At 30.7% G+C, this 14,889-nt stretch overlaps 1 protein-coding gene across 1 annotated transcript in view; it reads left to right on the top strand.

The window, feature by feature from the left end:
* Positions 1 to 14,889, top strand: part of LOC147078985 (A disintegrin and metalloproteinase with thrombospondin motifs 1-like) — a 76,007-nt gene that overhangs the window by 11,842 nt on the left and 49,276 nt on the right. The window contains exons 5-9 of the mRNA XM_085952203.1: positions 3,352 to 3,504; positions 5,650 to 5,763; positions 6,952 to 7,084; positions 7,967 to 8,127; positions 14,430 to 14,584. Of these exons, the coding sequence (XP_085808329.1) occupies positions 3,352 to 3,504; positions 5,650 to 5,763; positions 6,952 to 7,084; positions 7,967 to 8,127; positions 14,430 to 14,584 (716 nt within the window). The remainder of the gene's footprint in view (positions 1 to 3,351; positions 3,505 to 5,649; positions 5,764 to 6,951; positions 7,085 to 7,966; positions 8,128 to 14,429; positions 14,585 to 14,889) is intronic.

Raw genomic sequence — 14,889 nt, 5'->3', positions numbered from 1 at the left:
TATATTCTAATGGATTTAAGTTTTGGAGTTAAGTAATGAGATATATTAATGATATCAGTCTTTAAAAAGTTATATTAGTTGAACAAATATTCTTACATGCTACTTTTTACCATGTTTTTCTTAGCTCGTATTCTTGTTTGTCCGGTGGTTGTTTATCCAGTACAAATCTTGCAATCGATTTTTAACTAACTTCCCGACTAGCTAGACATTTGAAACTTTTAGAATATATCAGAACATGATGCCAATGCACTATTTTAATACTTTTAACCATATTTAAGTAGAATTGAATTAATTTTCAGTTAATTCTGTTTTGTATGAAAAGTTATTTTGGAAGAAATCCGTAATGCAATCCACTATTATTGGTTGCTAAGGAGGTGGAGTCCTAGCAACTAAATTATTAATACATACGTGCGTTACTATGGAAATCAAAATGACATTTCAGTATTCTATATTTGTTTGATTGTTGCAAAATAGCAAAAAAATGATTTGTTGACAATTAATTGCCTTATTTGTCCTAAATTATTAATACATAGAATTGTCAAGCTTATATGATTTGACAGACAATTTCAAAACGTGGTATATAAAAAGTTCTTTTTATCTTGTAATTATTATGTTTTGTTTTTTTGTTTTTGATTTGTTATGTATAAAAAAGTAGCATGTAAGAATATTTGTTTAATTATTGTAACTTTTTAAAGACTGATATTATTGATAGTTATCTCATTAGTTAACTCCATTAAAATCGCAATACGTTGCCACTATTTTCCCAGTATTGACGATTTTACACCTCTTGAATGTAGTAGTTTTATTTGTTATTATTTAATGATCTATTATTTGAGTTTTATACGCTTATTGATTGTGTTATTAGTGATAGGGGGCTTCAACACTTCAACACTTTAACTATTCAAAAGTTTATTTTTTAATTTTTTTTATTGGTATCCTTGACTTATCACAATCACTGATAATCTTTTAATTACCTTTTAATAACCACATTTAAATAATACGTTAATTATATATAATGGCCAACGACTCCAAACGCACCAGTCACTGTGTTAGCACTTTAATTGAGTTAATATAGTAATATAATATAAAGTTATTAATTTATTATGTAATTTAGAGTTAATTATATTCGTTGTCAGTGTTTATTTAACTTTTGGTGAATGCACTTAGTGCCTGAAGTTGCCAAAAGGCGAAACCCGAGTCGCCAAAAACGACTTAAATGGAATAGTACAAAACTTAAATCCATTAGAATATTAAATTGATGAAACTAGTCGTAATCTTCATTAAATTATAAGAATCGATTATATATATTTTTTTCATTTTTTTATTAACTATTCTAGTGTGTAAAAATTGTATTAAGTGTAAATGCTTTGTTGATATTGGAATGGCAAAACTTAATCTTCATAAAAAATAATTCGCAATCCAGGTAACTACAAATCATTTTCCTCGTACAGTTGGACGAGTAAAAGTATTTTAAGGTCTGCCGAAACGATAACATATTGGCAACCTTCTCCTGTACACTTTATCATCTTTAAATCTGACGTTGAGGAAGTACAAAGAAAGCCTCATTCTCTTAACGTCTGGTGTGTCGGTTACATACAGCAGAAGGTATCTACTTAATACTTGTAGAAAAATATTATTTCATAGTTTTTTTGTTATCCTAATAAAACTATTTAGAATATTTACATAGTCCTATATATTATTATGTATTAAATTGACGTAGTAAATCACGTTGTTAAGCAATGTCCGCTGTGTGATAGTCAAATACGAAAGCTCCTTGAAAATTTAAGACGTCAAGATTATCAATTACCACTTAATCTTGAGATGCTTATCGCTCAGCCAAACATCAAAGCGTTTTGTATTATTTCTGAGAGAATATAACCAGCAAGTATAAATTATAATGCCACATGGTTGAAGGTTGAAGCTAACATGGAATTAATAATATTATTCTATACATACCTGCCCATTATGAATAATATCTATTCTTTTGTTTTCATTTGTATAATCATTAATCTTATATACATTATAAATGTACACCTAATAGTTTCCTCCAAACCAATCCGCTACGCACCGCACTCGGTCTTAATCGAGCGTATCACGAGGCCCTACGTTCGTATGTGAAGTATTGCCAGTTGTTTACGCCTGGTAATGTCTCAGGAGCAGAGACTAGGACAAGTGTGCTTTGACTGAATTTACAGAGACTTTCTAATAAACGTCCCCATGAGAGAGAAGAACGCGGAGAATTAGCAAAAATAAAGATTCTAATCAATTTACATAATAAAACAAAACTAAAATTATACGAACATACTAAATAATTATGTAAAGAGTTCTTCACGTCCGTAATAAAACGCGATTTTTTTATAAATCATTGTAGTTGGCCATGTACAGCTAAATAAGCCTCAACCGAGACTTCGTAGCTTAATATTTAAAAAATGTCAAAGTGTGTGAAAATAAAAATGACACCAAGCCGTATACGTTTTAATCTGCCAGAATCCTCTTATACAAATGTTATTCTTTCATGAAAAACAGATAAACACGTATGAAAGTGATAAATTAACACTACTTGCATTGTAATAATGGTCAATTTTCTAACTTCGTTAATTTGTATACGTCAAATATTTTTGTAAAAAATACATAATTATTGTATAATGTACAACTACATTGCTATACAGATGATTTTACATTTTTTTGTCAGATGCCAGTTGTAACTCTATCATAGACATAGACCATAGAGGAATTGCTAATAATAATATTTGTAACTGAGAATCGGTAGGTATATATTTAGTTAAAACACTTTAGAAAAAATACAACTTGTGAATTTTATGTACTCAATGTTAATAAACTTAATGGTTTTGCGAATTTCAGGTTTTTGTTATGAATAAATTATTCCAAATGTGACTTGTCCCTGACATATTATATAATGATAATTTAGGTTTAAAAATAATATATACCACTTAACTTAACCTTTTTTAAACATATTTATACTCGACACTGATGCAAATAACGCATTTATATATAAATAACCATTTGTTTTATTCTCCGTGGTAATACAATACATTGTAGATATATAAAAGATACTTATTTATAAAACTAAATTATTTAACCAATAAATAAGCTTAAACTATTTTCGGATAATAATATTTGTAAATTTTTCTTGATAGTTTCTTAATTTTCTTTAACATGAAGTTAAATATGGCGGCAAAATTTTTCATTAATCCACCCATATTTTCATTGCTATTGAATACCTGATTCGCTAACCGACGTAGGTATATTAAAAACTCGGTCGCAATATTTGACTTGTACATAATGTTTGACTCGTATTAATCTTATTGGTTTAATTTATTAATTTAACAGCCTAGGATTGACTCACGATGGAGACGAAAAAGCAGGAAACCAATGCTATGATGAAGTTGGAAAAGGAACCATCATGGCTCCAACAGTTACTGCTACATTCCATCGTTTTTCATGGTCATCGTGTTCCAAAAAGGAATTTCATAGACTCGTTAAGTAAGTGTGATCATTTTTATATTATCGAAAATAAAATTACAGCTTTTTAAAATTTACGTTGGTAAATCTTAATAAAGTTTATCAGAATATAATGGTCAACCACTTTCAAGTTAACGAAATTTGTAAGAAGAATGATTTATTAGGTCCATACCCTGAAACACACACAAATTGAAAAACAATATGTGTACTTGCCAGACCGAGGATTCGAACCTGGGACCTACGGTGTTATAGTACAACGCTTAAGACGCGCGGCCACCGTGGGCGTCTTTATATTATTTATATTATTAGTTCAATGAAAACATATAATTATTACTGACAAGCTTTAGTATGCACTATTTATGACGGATCTCAACAGCCTACCTACACCCTTCGCCACCACTATTTATGTTACAAAAAATAAATATAATATGATATTAAACGAAACGAAAAAATACATCGAACTACTACGAATACTTCAAACCCCATTATTAAAATAAGCTTTTTGACAACCCCATTCCTATAATGTGTCGTACGATAAAATATTTTTTATTGTAATTAAGTATCATAATAATATAATATTAATATGTTTATGTGATTTTGTTCTTCGGTGAAAGCTTTTTATATTTCATCCCTTTATAATAAATCTTGGTTTACTCAAACTAACATCATATTGCACGTTAAGAAAATATAAAAAGCGAACTAACACAGTAATATTATATACGACATGTTATGTAATTATTTATTTAAACCTTAAAATTTCGCCTTTATAACTGTGGAGAAAATGTCGTACGTATTTGGGATTCATTTTAGTGTTGAATTTTGAGCAAGGAAAATTTATCTCCTATATTATTAGTAATTTTTTCCACTCCTGTCATCCACAGATAGCAATAACTCAAGTACTTTCCGGTTATACGGCACTCTTCTCTATACGTTTTTTTTTAAATGTATGTTTAAATCACGAAAAAGATAATCTAAATTGATTCCATGGTTTAACAAAATTTTGATTGTTAACGGAAAGAAATAATAATATTATTCATGCATTACTGCGTGTATTTTAATTTTATTAAAACAATACCATACATAATAATTATTTAACTTGAATTATCTCTAACGCATGGGAGAAAACATATATAAGAGAGAGAGAAAGAGAGAGAGACATGAAGAAGACGTATTAAACATAAACGCATAAAATTCAAAATCTAAATTTGAAAAATCAGAGAAATCGTTTATTTCAATCGGTCGTGAAAAAAGACAAATTGTACTCTTATAATAATTTGACAGAAGCTTACAGTGTGATATTAACATACATGGTGATTAGATTATTGATAAATTAGTATGTTATCCAATAAATTTAACGGTATAATAGGAATATGATATGGAAGAGGAAGAACCACTGAACACAGACTCCGCCAGACTGGTGCAGCAACTCACTGAAAAATTATTGAGTCTGAAACACCAGAACAAAGACAGTAAGACAGAATCAAATACTCATATGTAAAAGTATGAGAGAGAAGGAGACAGGGCGAAGATGTATGAATGTCGACAGGTGGTACTAATACCTAGTTATATTAATTGCTAGTATTATTAAAAATATATTTTAGTTGTAAGGGAAAGAGTGTCGAGAATAAACGGAAATTACACTGTATATATCTAATCTTTTGTACTCGTAATTGAGAAACATTAATATTTTCATTTATTAAAAAGATAATTATGTCGTAAAAATAGTTAATATTATAATCTTGAAGTATCTGAATATCATAATGCATAAATGCTTGTCTGTTTTTTGTTCTATTGTATAACTACGATTTTTATAATAAACTAACTCCTGTAACCTGAAATCAACAAACAAATCACCCATTTTAGTTAGGATCAAAATGATGTAAACAACTTTACTGAAACATCACATATTATATTTATGTATTGTGACCTCACGTCACTCACCCTCAACAATGCATAAATTAGCACTGTATTGATATGGAGTAGGTATCTCCTAGACGTGGTTCATATTAATCCTATTCTGAACCAATTACTTGTTACGCGGTAAGTACCTATTTCATAAAACTTATCAGGTGTACTCTGTGGGCATGTTGAAACTTTTTATCATCGCTTGGATATATAAAGTTTAAGTTATTGTAGAAGTTTAATTATGTTTTTGAATATTTGAAGGCAGTGGACGTGTTTAATGAACCCTCCCAAAGGAAAGAACTCCACATATCTGATACCGGGAGCCACGCATACCTTTACGATGGACGAGCAATGCCGCATGGAATATGGTGAAGGGTTGGTGAATGAATAATAATTCTTATCATTAAATTTTGTATTCAATACTGCATATGCACAACCTATGAAAATTATTTTAATATTATATCTAATTACATTTAAAAAAATGTCCTAAACTGTGGTAGGTATTTCAGTCTACGTCCTTCACTGTCTTGTAAGATGTAAGTGTTCGTATTTTAATATTTAATAAAAAAGTATTTATTTATTCACAAATATAAAAACTTCAATAATAAAATTTGATTATCTGGCACTATACGCATTCACCAATGACAAATGCACACCGACTACAAAATACAGTTATTTCTCGTTTATATAATAAATAAATATAATAAAGTAAATTAAAAACTTTATTGAGGTAACTAAGTATAAGGGAATGAGACAACAGGACGCCAGGACAATTGGACGCCGCACTGTCGTAGACACGTCTACAAAAAGTAGACGAGAAATTTTAATCAGTTTCTATCTACTACTTAGTAGTTTTACTTCATTTTACTCTTAACATAATGTTTTTTATTACAGATTGAGAATTACCATTCCTAAGGCTTTATATAAATAAAAAAACTCTTTTTTCGTTAGAACTTAAACATATGTCGATCAAATCATTATTTACGTGTGCATAATTAAATTTTCACCAACTATTAAATCATAATTTAATAATTTAAATATAAATAATAATATTAAACATATTTTTAAAAGTACCAATAAGTACTTAACGTCTATTTATTTTCGAATTGCGTGGCGTCCAGTTGTCCCGGCCGCTAAATCGTTCTAGACCCAAGTATAAGATAAAGTATATAAACAAATTTTGAATATTTAGAGTATTTGTAAAAACCCGTATACAGTAAACGCATTAAAATGTCATTACGGGTAAGCAATGTAACTAGGTAACATGTTGGGAATTTAATAAAATTAGCTTTATTTATTTTTTATTCACTGTACTTCACTTTGCCTACTGTATGTATTAATAGTATGTATCTAATGTATATACTACGGGTTTGTATAAACGCTTCAAATATTCAACTAAGTCCAGTACATACTATGGTTGCCTCTTTTTTCAGTTACCTACAATAGCTTATATGCATTCAACAGGCACCCTTTGCCACTGCTATATATAGAATCAATGAGTAAATATTACACAATACAACATAAGTTTTTTTGAAAGATTGATTATATTATGTAATTTTTTAGGTACTCATTGTGTAAATCGTTTGAACTCATCGAGCCGTGTACACATCTTTGGTGTGGAAACCAGAACTCTTCACTGTATTGTATCACTAAGAAGGGTCCACCAGTAGAAGGAACTCAATGTGGATTTGACAAGGTACATTTTATTGAGTCTAAGCAACCGTCGATTAATTCAATACTTATTATCAGCAAAATAACTGTATATAAAACCTACTACATGTATTTTAATCACACAATCTTTTTAAAATGTGTCGCTAGATTTCAAAATCAGCCAAGTCCATAATAGATGAATAAGAGAAAAACAGCTTCTTGTTTTCTCAAATACACAGTCACAAGGGTGAAAGTTTATATTATTTCATGTATAGAATATTTAAAATTAATAAATTCCACATTTTGATAATGCAGAAATGTTGGAAAGCAGCAGTTCTTCAGCAATTCACAAAAAAGTCAAAAATACCTAAAGGTGGACTTGGCTGATTTTGAAATGTAGCGACACAAATTATGTTGTAGAACATAAAGAAATTTCCTAAATATTTCAAAGGATATATAAATAAACGTGTCGCAGGCGAAAAAATATATTTTTGCTGCTAATCTGTTCAAAAGTTCTTTCTTGAAGAAAATTCTTAACCATTACCAAATAATTTCTTCACAGCTGAGTGTCAAATTATCATTTGATTTGAAAAAATCCAACGATGTTCACATTTTTTAATTTTAAAAAAATACTCAAATATGTAACATCATTATTTATGTCGAGTTGGACTTGAGTACAGAGACTAGTTTGAAGAAGTGTAATGGGTTTATTCAACTATATTTAAAAATAATATATAGTGTATTTGTCAATTAATAATATTAACTATAACTATAACTATGTACAGGCGGTGAATTGTTGGCTATGAATAAATTGTAGGCGCAATGATTTACCTCGGTGGTGAATTGCTTAGAAACGAATTGTCGGCAGTGAATTTTTCGAAAAACATTTATATTGCTTTAAAAATAGTATTTCTTGTTTAATTTTTAGTGGTGTGTGGATGGATACTGTCAATTTGTTGACTCTCGACTCGGAAGTCGCATGCCTAAAGCCAGGTCCGGGGGATGGAGTCCTTGGTCTCCGTGGTCTGCCTGCTCCAGGAGTTGTGGATATGGAGTTCGGAGACGTGTCAGAAAATGTGATTCGCCACGGTAAGAAGATTAATTGTAATAATTTTGATGTTGTACTTTATTAAGTCTACAGAAGTTAATTATAATATGGTTTATTTTATGAAATTATTCACGCATCGAAATATTTATCAAAAAAGCCTGAAAATTCTTTAAGTTATATCCTTGTCAACATACTTACTTTACTATGAATACTTAGTAGAAGATAGATTTTAAGAATACTTTTATCTATATTGTGTGTCGTCGAAGATGGTCCAAGCATACACTGAAGTTCTTCTGCAGGTATTTATAGCACTATAGTCCAATTTCATAGGATGTCACTTGTGGAAATGATTGTTTATTCTCTCGTGCACAACAAGACTTTATATCTTCTTTCTTTCGACCATGTCCGATCTTAATAGGATCTTATGGGCCTCCACAGAGTGGAGGTTTTGACAGATTTTGTTTTTACGATAAATGGATGTCAGCCACTTGCTCAACCTATTAGGTCCATACTCTGACTTATACACAAATAGAAAAATAATATGTGTACTTGTGAGACCCAGAAATAGAACATGAGACCCACGAGGCAATAGGACAACGCTTAAGCGGCGCGGCCAACGTGGGTGTGAGACCTTATATAGATAACAAAATTCTATATTACATGATTTCAAATAATATAGTATCCTACTTTTTATGAATATAAATTTTATGTCTAACAATAATCCATGGAAGGAAAACGACAATGATATTCGTGTTCCCGAATAATTGACAAGCTATATTGTAGGTACTAATATTTTAACACTGATGTGTAATGGAATCGCTACGGTGTGACATGTGAGTATATTGTACCACCGTAAATGTTATGCCATTAACGGCCCACATGCTCAGCGTAGGTCAAAATGGAGCTTTTATGGTATTTTCAGAGCATAACCCTGGATATTCGCTGAGCATGTGGGCCCTTAAGAAGGAAATTAGAAACATTTATTTTGCCCAAACATAATATGTATTAGTCTTTATTAGTTACCGTAAAATACTAAGCAGTGAAATGTCTAAGCCCAGTATTCTCTACACAATTTTCAAACCATGTGAAAAAAACTAGTTGAGTAAGTGCAAAAGTAGTTAGTACCTGAAGATGCAAAAAGGCGAAACCTGTGTCGCAAAAAATGACTTAGTACAAAACTCAATTAAATTATAATTTAAATTCAAATTCCATCAAGTACCCTCGGCTAACTTTCCATAATTATATTTTTTTTCGAATAACTTCCGGCACCCCAGAGCACCAGATCACACAGATTGAACACCACTGCCTTAAGCAATTACCGTAACTGTAGCATTCCTGATGTATTATAGTATATTAATATAAGAATTTAATTATACTGAGCTTGGATAAAACTTGAATGAAAACAAAATAGCAACTCTTTTAATATTACAATACAATATTACTGCGTGGTGCATTTTTACTATTATCTCGACTTTATATTAAAAATATCTTTCTCATTTTCTGGATAGATTTAAATTTAATTCTATTATAATAAACTCAAAGCTTTGGTATGCTTGGCAATTTAAAAACACTACCAGTACTCACTAGGAAATAATATAATGTTTCATAACGCAAAATATTTTTATATTGTAATAAAATAAATACCTAATCTTAGGCATCTGATACCAAGTAATCGTATTACGCCATCGCTAAGCCTTGACAGGAAAATCTCGGCAATGCCTCACGGCCCTTAGAATCAGATACCTCATACAAAATGACTGGTTTACGTAGATGCGAGCTTTAGCCGGATGCACTAGGAGCTTTTGAGAGATTGCTGGGATATAGAATATGTAGAGAATGAGCGAGGTTCGCTAAGCTTTTAGACCGACTCTAAAGAGAGAGAGAAAATATTTTTTCAAGTACTTTCGTTGTATGTGTGTGTTTTTTTTTTAATAAAATACGTGTATTTACAGTTCATTGTCTTAAATATTCGCGTGGTATCTGTCTGTTACATGTGCTATTTCAGACTACTAATTAATTACATCGTAATTAAGTAGGACGCACGTAGCACAATTGGTAAAGTACATTTGCTGAAATCCAATGGATACAGGTTTATGTCCTATCTGGCGTCGTATTTTATACAATATTTTATATTACGGGTATGTTTCTGGGGAGTTCTCAAAATATGTATTGTTACCATCGTAATAATATATCAACAATGCCTGTGAATCGATATATTATTGTAGTTATAAACGATTGACCAAAGCTGACTCAGTTTGATTTTATTTTAAATTTACGTGTTTTTAGCAAGTTGTGAAAAGCGCCAACATAAGTGCTTTGATTTTAGGCAGGAAGAGAGAAAAGGGTCTGTTGCTATCCACCTGTGTTAACAATTTTATTATTAGCTGATCAAAATATGTGACTTTGCGAGGCTTGTTTTTTTAGGCCGAGAGACCATGTTGTGTTCTCGGTCAATAAGTTAACAAAATTCATAACCTGTATAATTGTGTCAGTAGATTTCAAAATCAGCCAAGTCCATAATAGATGAATATGAGAAAAACAGTTTGTTTTCTCAAATACACAGTCACAAGGATGAAAGTTTATATTATTTCGAGTATAGAATATTTAAAATTAATAAATACCACATTTTGATAATGCAGAAATGTTAAAAAGCAGTAGTTCTTCAGCAATTCAAAAAAAAAGTCAAAAATACCTAAAGGTAGACTTGGCTGATTTTGAAATGTAGCGACACAATTGCTATATTATATTATTATATACGTGCTAATAATATGTATACGACGGAATATCAAGTGCCTATTATCAATTACCTACCCCTAAAATTTATGTTCTTTTCTGCCATCAGTAGCTATCAGAGTATGTACAATATATTTTTATACGGCTACAAATTCACTTATATTTAAAACATGTAATATCTATTAGCTGTGTTAATCCCTTTAACGTACTGATAAATAATAAATTAATAATAATTAACACGTACCAGATAAGCAGTGTCGTGGTTTTGATAGGCGATTTATTGGTACGGAATTGACAAGTTCCGGGCCGCGGTTGCGTCTTTGAGCGACCTCTTTCAAAGGAGATTAACTAACAGGCAATCAGTAAGCCTATTAGGTACCTACCTACCGTTTACTACCATTACCTACAAACCGACAGTATACTATAAATCGAAAGGGCAAGGGTTAGTAAGCACGAGAAGGGATGTCAAATCAAAATAAAGTATCAATATTTAATATTGACATCGTTTCGACAGAAAGATATCGATATTTATGTAATTATTGTATCAACGTATCGTATCATTAAATAACTAACTACACTGATATTGTATATAAAATAAAAATATCGAAAAATTATTTATCTGCCAAGAAGAACCGAAACACCTTTTACATCTCTATGGACGTCGAGTAATATATGGGTAGTTCACAATAATTATGGATCAAGTCATTACCGACTCAAGTAGAAAACCGATACATTCACAACGACTGGTCTTACTTTTTTCGCCCCTCCCGTTGTTGTCTATGGATGACCTTTCGTTGTTCTATAGAATGCTCATACTCACGCGTCTGTCGTTTCACACAGGGAATGGTTTTATTTGGGTAGATGAGTTACATGATTAATAATACACTAGCATTAACACACCTTCTAAAAATGTAATGCATAGATCAATGCTACATATTTTTTGAAAATCGATATTAGGTACCACCTGTTTTTGTGTGAAGGACTAGTCTGACTAAAACAGCTGATTAATAACAGGAATGTATATTATTTATAAATAATACTGATAGTTAATATATTTGATTTGAGATTTTTTTATAATTCAATTTGAAACGAGAAAGGGCGAATCAATATGTCAAGCAGTCTGGTATCTGATTTTGACAGCTGAAAAATGGACCACTCGTGGCTTGTGCAAGAAGTTATGCTTAGGCTTTATTAATCTAAAGATGGCGGTGATCTAGTCCATTTTTCATAAAATTCATTTTTTTATTTCAGTGATTAAATAAAACAGAATTATATATTAATGTGTGTTAATATCAAAATCGTAGCTCAACAATTTTCCACATAAATGGAAATACATACTAGCATTGATAAGACATCAAATTGAATGTGAATCATGTCCATTTTGGCAGTTCCTTCAGCAGTATAAAGAGGTATTTGCTAACGTTAATTTGCAAATCTTAATAAAGCCTGAATATAATTGACGTTTTGACTATTTGTATGAATTATTGATCCATGTAATATCAAAATATGGTAAGTATATACAGTGAAAACATTCCTGAATTTTACAAAAGGAGTTTTAACTTTAGATCCAAATATCTCAGGATCCATTTTGATGGACTTGATCCATAATTATTTTGAACCACCCATATTATTACATAACCCGAAGAGGTACAGGTAGTCAGATATTGCTATGAATGTATTTATTAGATGCAATTAAACGCTTGATGCGTTACTAGATTAATTATTAATAGATATGAGAATATGAGTGATTAACAGTAGGTAGCGAAGACTCATTACTTTACTACAATAATTTAGCTATTTCCTTAAAAATACAAGTGTTTAAGAGTCGTATTATTATATTTATATTTAAAGGGACTAGATCGCTGTAGGAAGTGACTAGAAGTTGAGAGAATGAAGAGATGAATGGAGAAGCGAGTTTTTATTGCAGCGTAAATAATCGGTACAAAAGTATGTTACAAGAGTTATGTTACTGGTCCGAGGTCCGAGGCTCGGTGGATGAGATGCTGTGCAAAGAAAGATTGATATAAATATTCGGTAAATTAAGGGAGTCATTGTTGATGTAGTCTACAATTAGAAAATCTGCTGGCCTCTGCATTATTGCAAGTTCAAGCGTTTCGATAACCTAACCCGAGGTAGTTGAATCTCATCAAATAATGGTATGCGTGTAGAATAATGCTGACTGTAGAAGGGATGATTACGATAGTTAAATGACTTGCTAATTCTGACACTGTCGAAACAATGCCGCTACAAATCTGTTATGTTTTTTCTACACGAAATTCTACTCTGCCATAATATTATTATGTATTACCAAAATCGCATATAATATATTCATATTTATTTTCAAACTAAAACACTATCTTATTTAGTTTAAAACAAAGATGTAGAAGAAAATGTTCTTTTATGTGTGAACATGAAGCAAATAATTACAAGATAAAAAGAGCTTTTTCTATACAACGTTTTTAAATTTTCTGTTGAACCATATAAACTTGACTTGACTAGCTTAAACGATCAAAAAATTTGTACTTGACATCTCATATTGATTTCCATAGTAACGCACGTATATATTAATAATTTAGTTTGTAGGACCCCAGACCCTTAGCAACCAATAATGGTGTCGAAATAACTTTTCATACAAAACAGAATTAACGGAAAATGTATTCAATTCTACTTAAAGATGGCTAAAAGTATTAAAAAAATGCATTGGCATCGTGTTCTGATATATTTTAAAAGTTTCAAATGTGTCGCTAGTCGGGAAGTTAGTTAAAAATCGATTGCAAGATTTGTACCGGACAAATAAGAAAGCGAGCTAAGAGAAACGTTGTAAAAATAACCCTTTTTACTGATTTTTTAATTTTTTTTGTTTGTTTTGTTGTTTACTGATTAAGTTAGCTACAAATCAATTTCGTAATTAATAGGCTGCTCTCGACATAATATACACATGACATAATATATCTAAGTTTAGAAAACCAGAATGAAGCTTTTTATAAGTTATATATTTTTTGTCATTAATTCTGTTATAAATAAACAATAAAACCATTATAATGGCTGTTTACGTCTACAATGTTAACGTTAATTCAATTAATATGCACATTAGTGTGTTAATAACAAAATAATCAATTATGGGAAAATCAGGATTGGAAATACTTCTCCGATAGAAATATTTTTTACACGTCAGATGCCGATAATAGATAATTAGTATATTAAGATTAAAAAATAAAATATTAAGTACTCACGGATAAAATTTATAAAGTATAGAACCATTCTATAAACATACCACATCACCGTGAGGTTTGGAAGTTTTCACAGAAAACGTTGCACTGACCAAAAAATCGATGCAGTCAAGAAATAGCAATCGTAACACTAATCACATTCACCCCTCATATTTACTGCGCTCTAAAGAAATCGCATTTACTCATGTTCAAGAAGAAATTATGAGGTTTTTGGTCGGTTTATGATCAGTAAATATGATTCCTGCCAAATTCATTAAATATTTTAAATGACAAAATTATAAGAGTTGTTTGATGCATGGCAACCAAAGAAAGCTTCATCTTTCAGTATGCAACTCAACTTTAAGTTAAAAGTTTATAGATGGGTAATTTATTGTTTTCAGTCCTGAACTAGGAGGCGATGAATGCGTAGGTGAAACGGAGGAAGCTCTTCCGTGTCGCCAGGAGAAATATTGCGATGGGTCAGCAGATTCAGATGCCAGAGCTGAATTCTGCAACAGACTTACGGGACACTGGCTTCCGTATGATACGGACGAAGGTGAGGGTAAAGCTAAACTATTATCAGTTGGCGTCAAACCAAATCTGCAAATTGCTTTTGCATCTAAGTTTATATCTTAATATGGCTTATTTTTTTTCTTTTATGTTGTTAACTGTCAATTCATGGTGAAACTGCATTATATTGTTGTTTTCTTTTCTGGACGAAACTGATCCTAATCTATTGATTAAAAGTGGAATAACTACTAGGTACAAAAAAATTGCGCTTTATTAAATAAAAACAACAATGGCTTCATTTTATTGGTTTTAAAATATTTACGAAACTGATATGTTTCATTGATGAGTTTC

The sequence above is a fragment of the Rhyacophila brunnea genome, unplaced genomic scaffold (genome assembly GCF_057557595.1).
Source record: "Rhyacophila brunnea isolate RB1 unplaced genomic scaffold, BYU_Rbru_1.0 scaffold_10, whole genome shotgun sequence".
Lineage (NCBI taxonomy): Eukaryota > Metazoa > Arthropoda > Insecta > Trichoptera > Rhyacophilidae > Rhyacophila > Rhyacophila brunnea.
The sequence above is the reverse complement of the archived record's forward strand: the minus strand, read 5'-3'. Positions and strand labels throughout refer to the sequence as shown.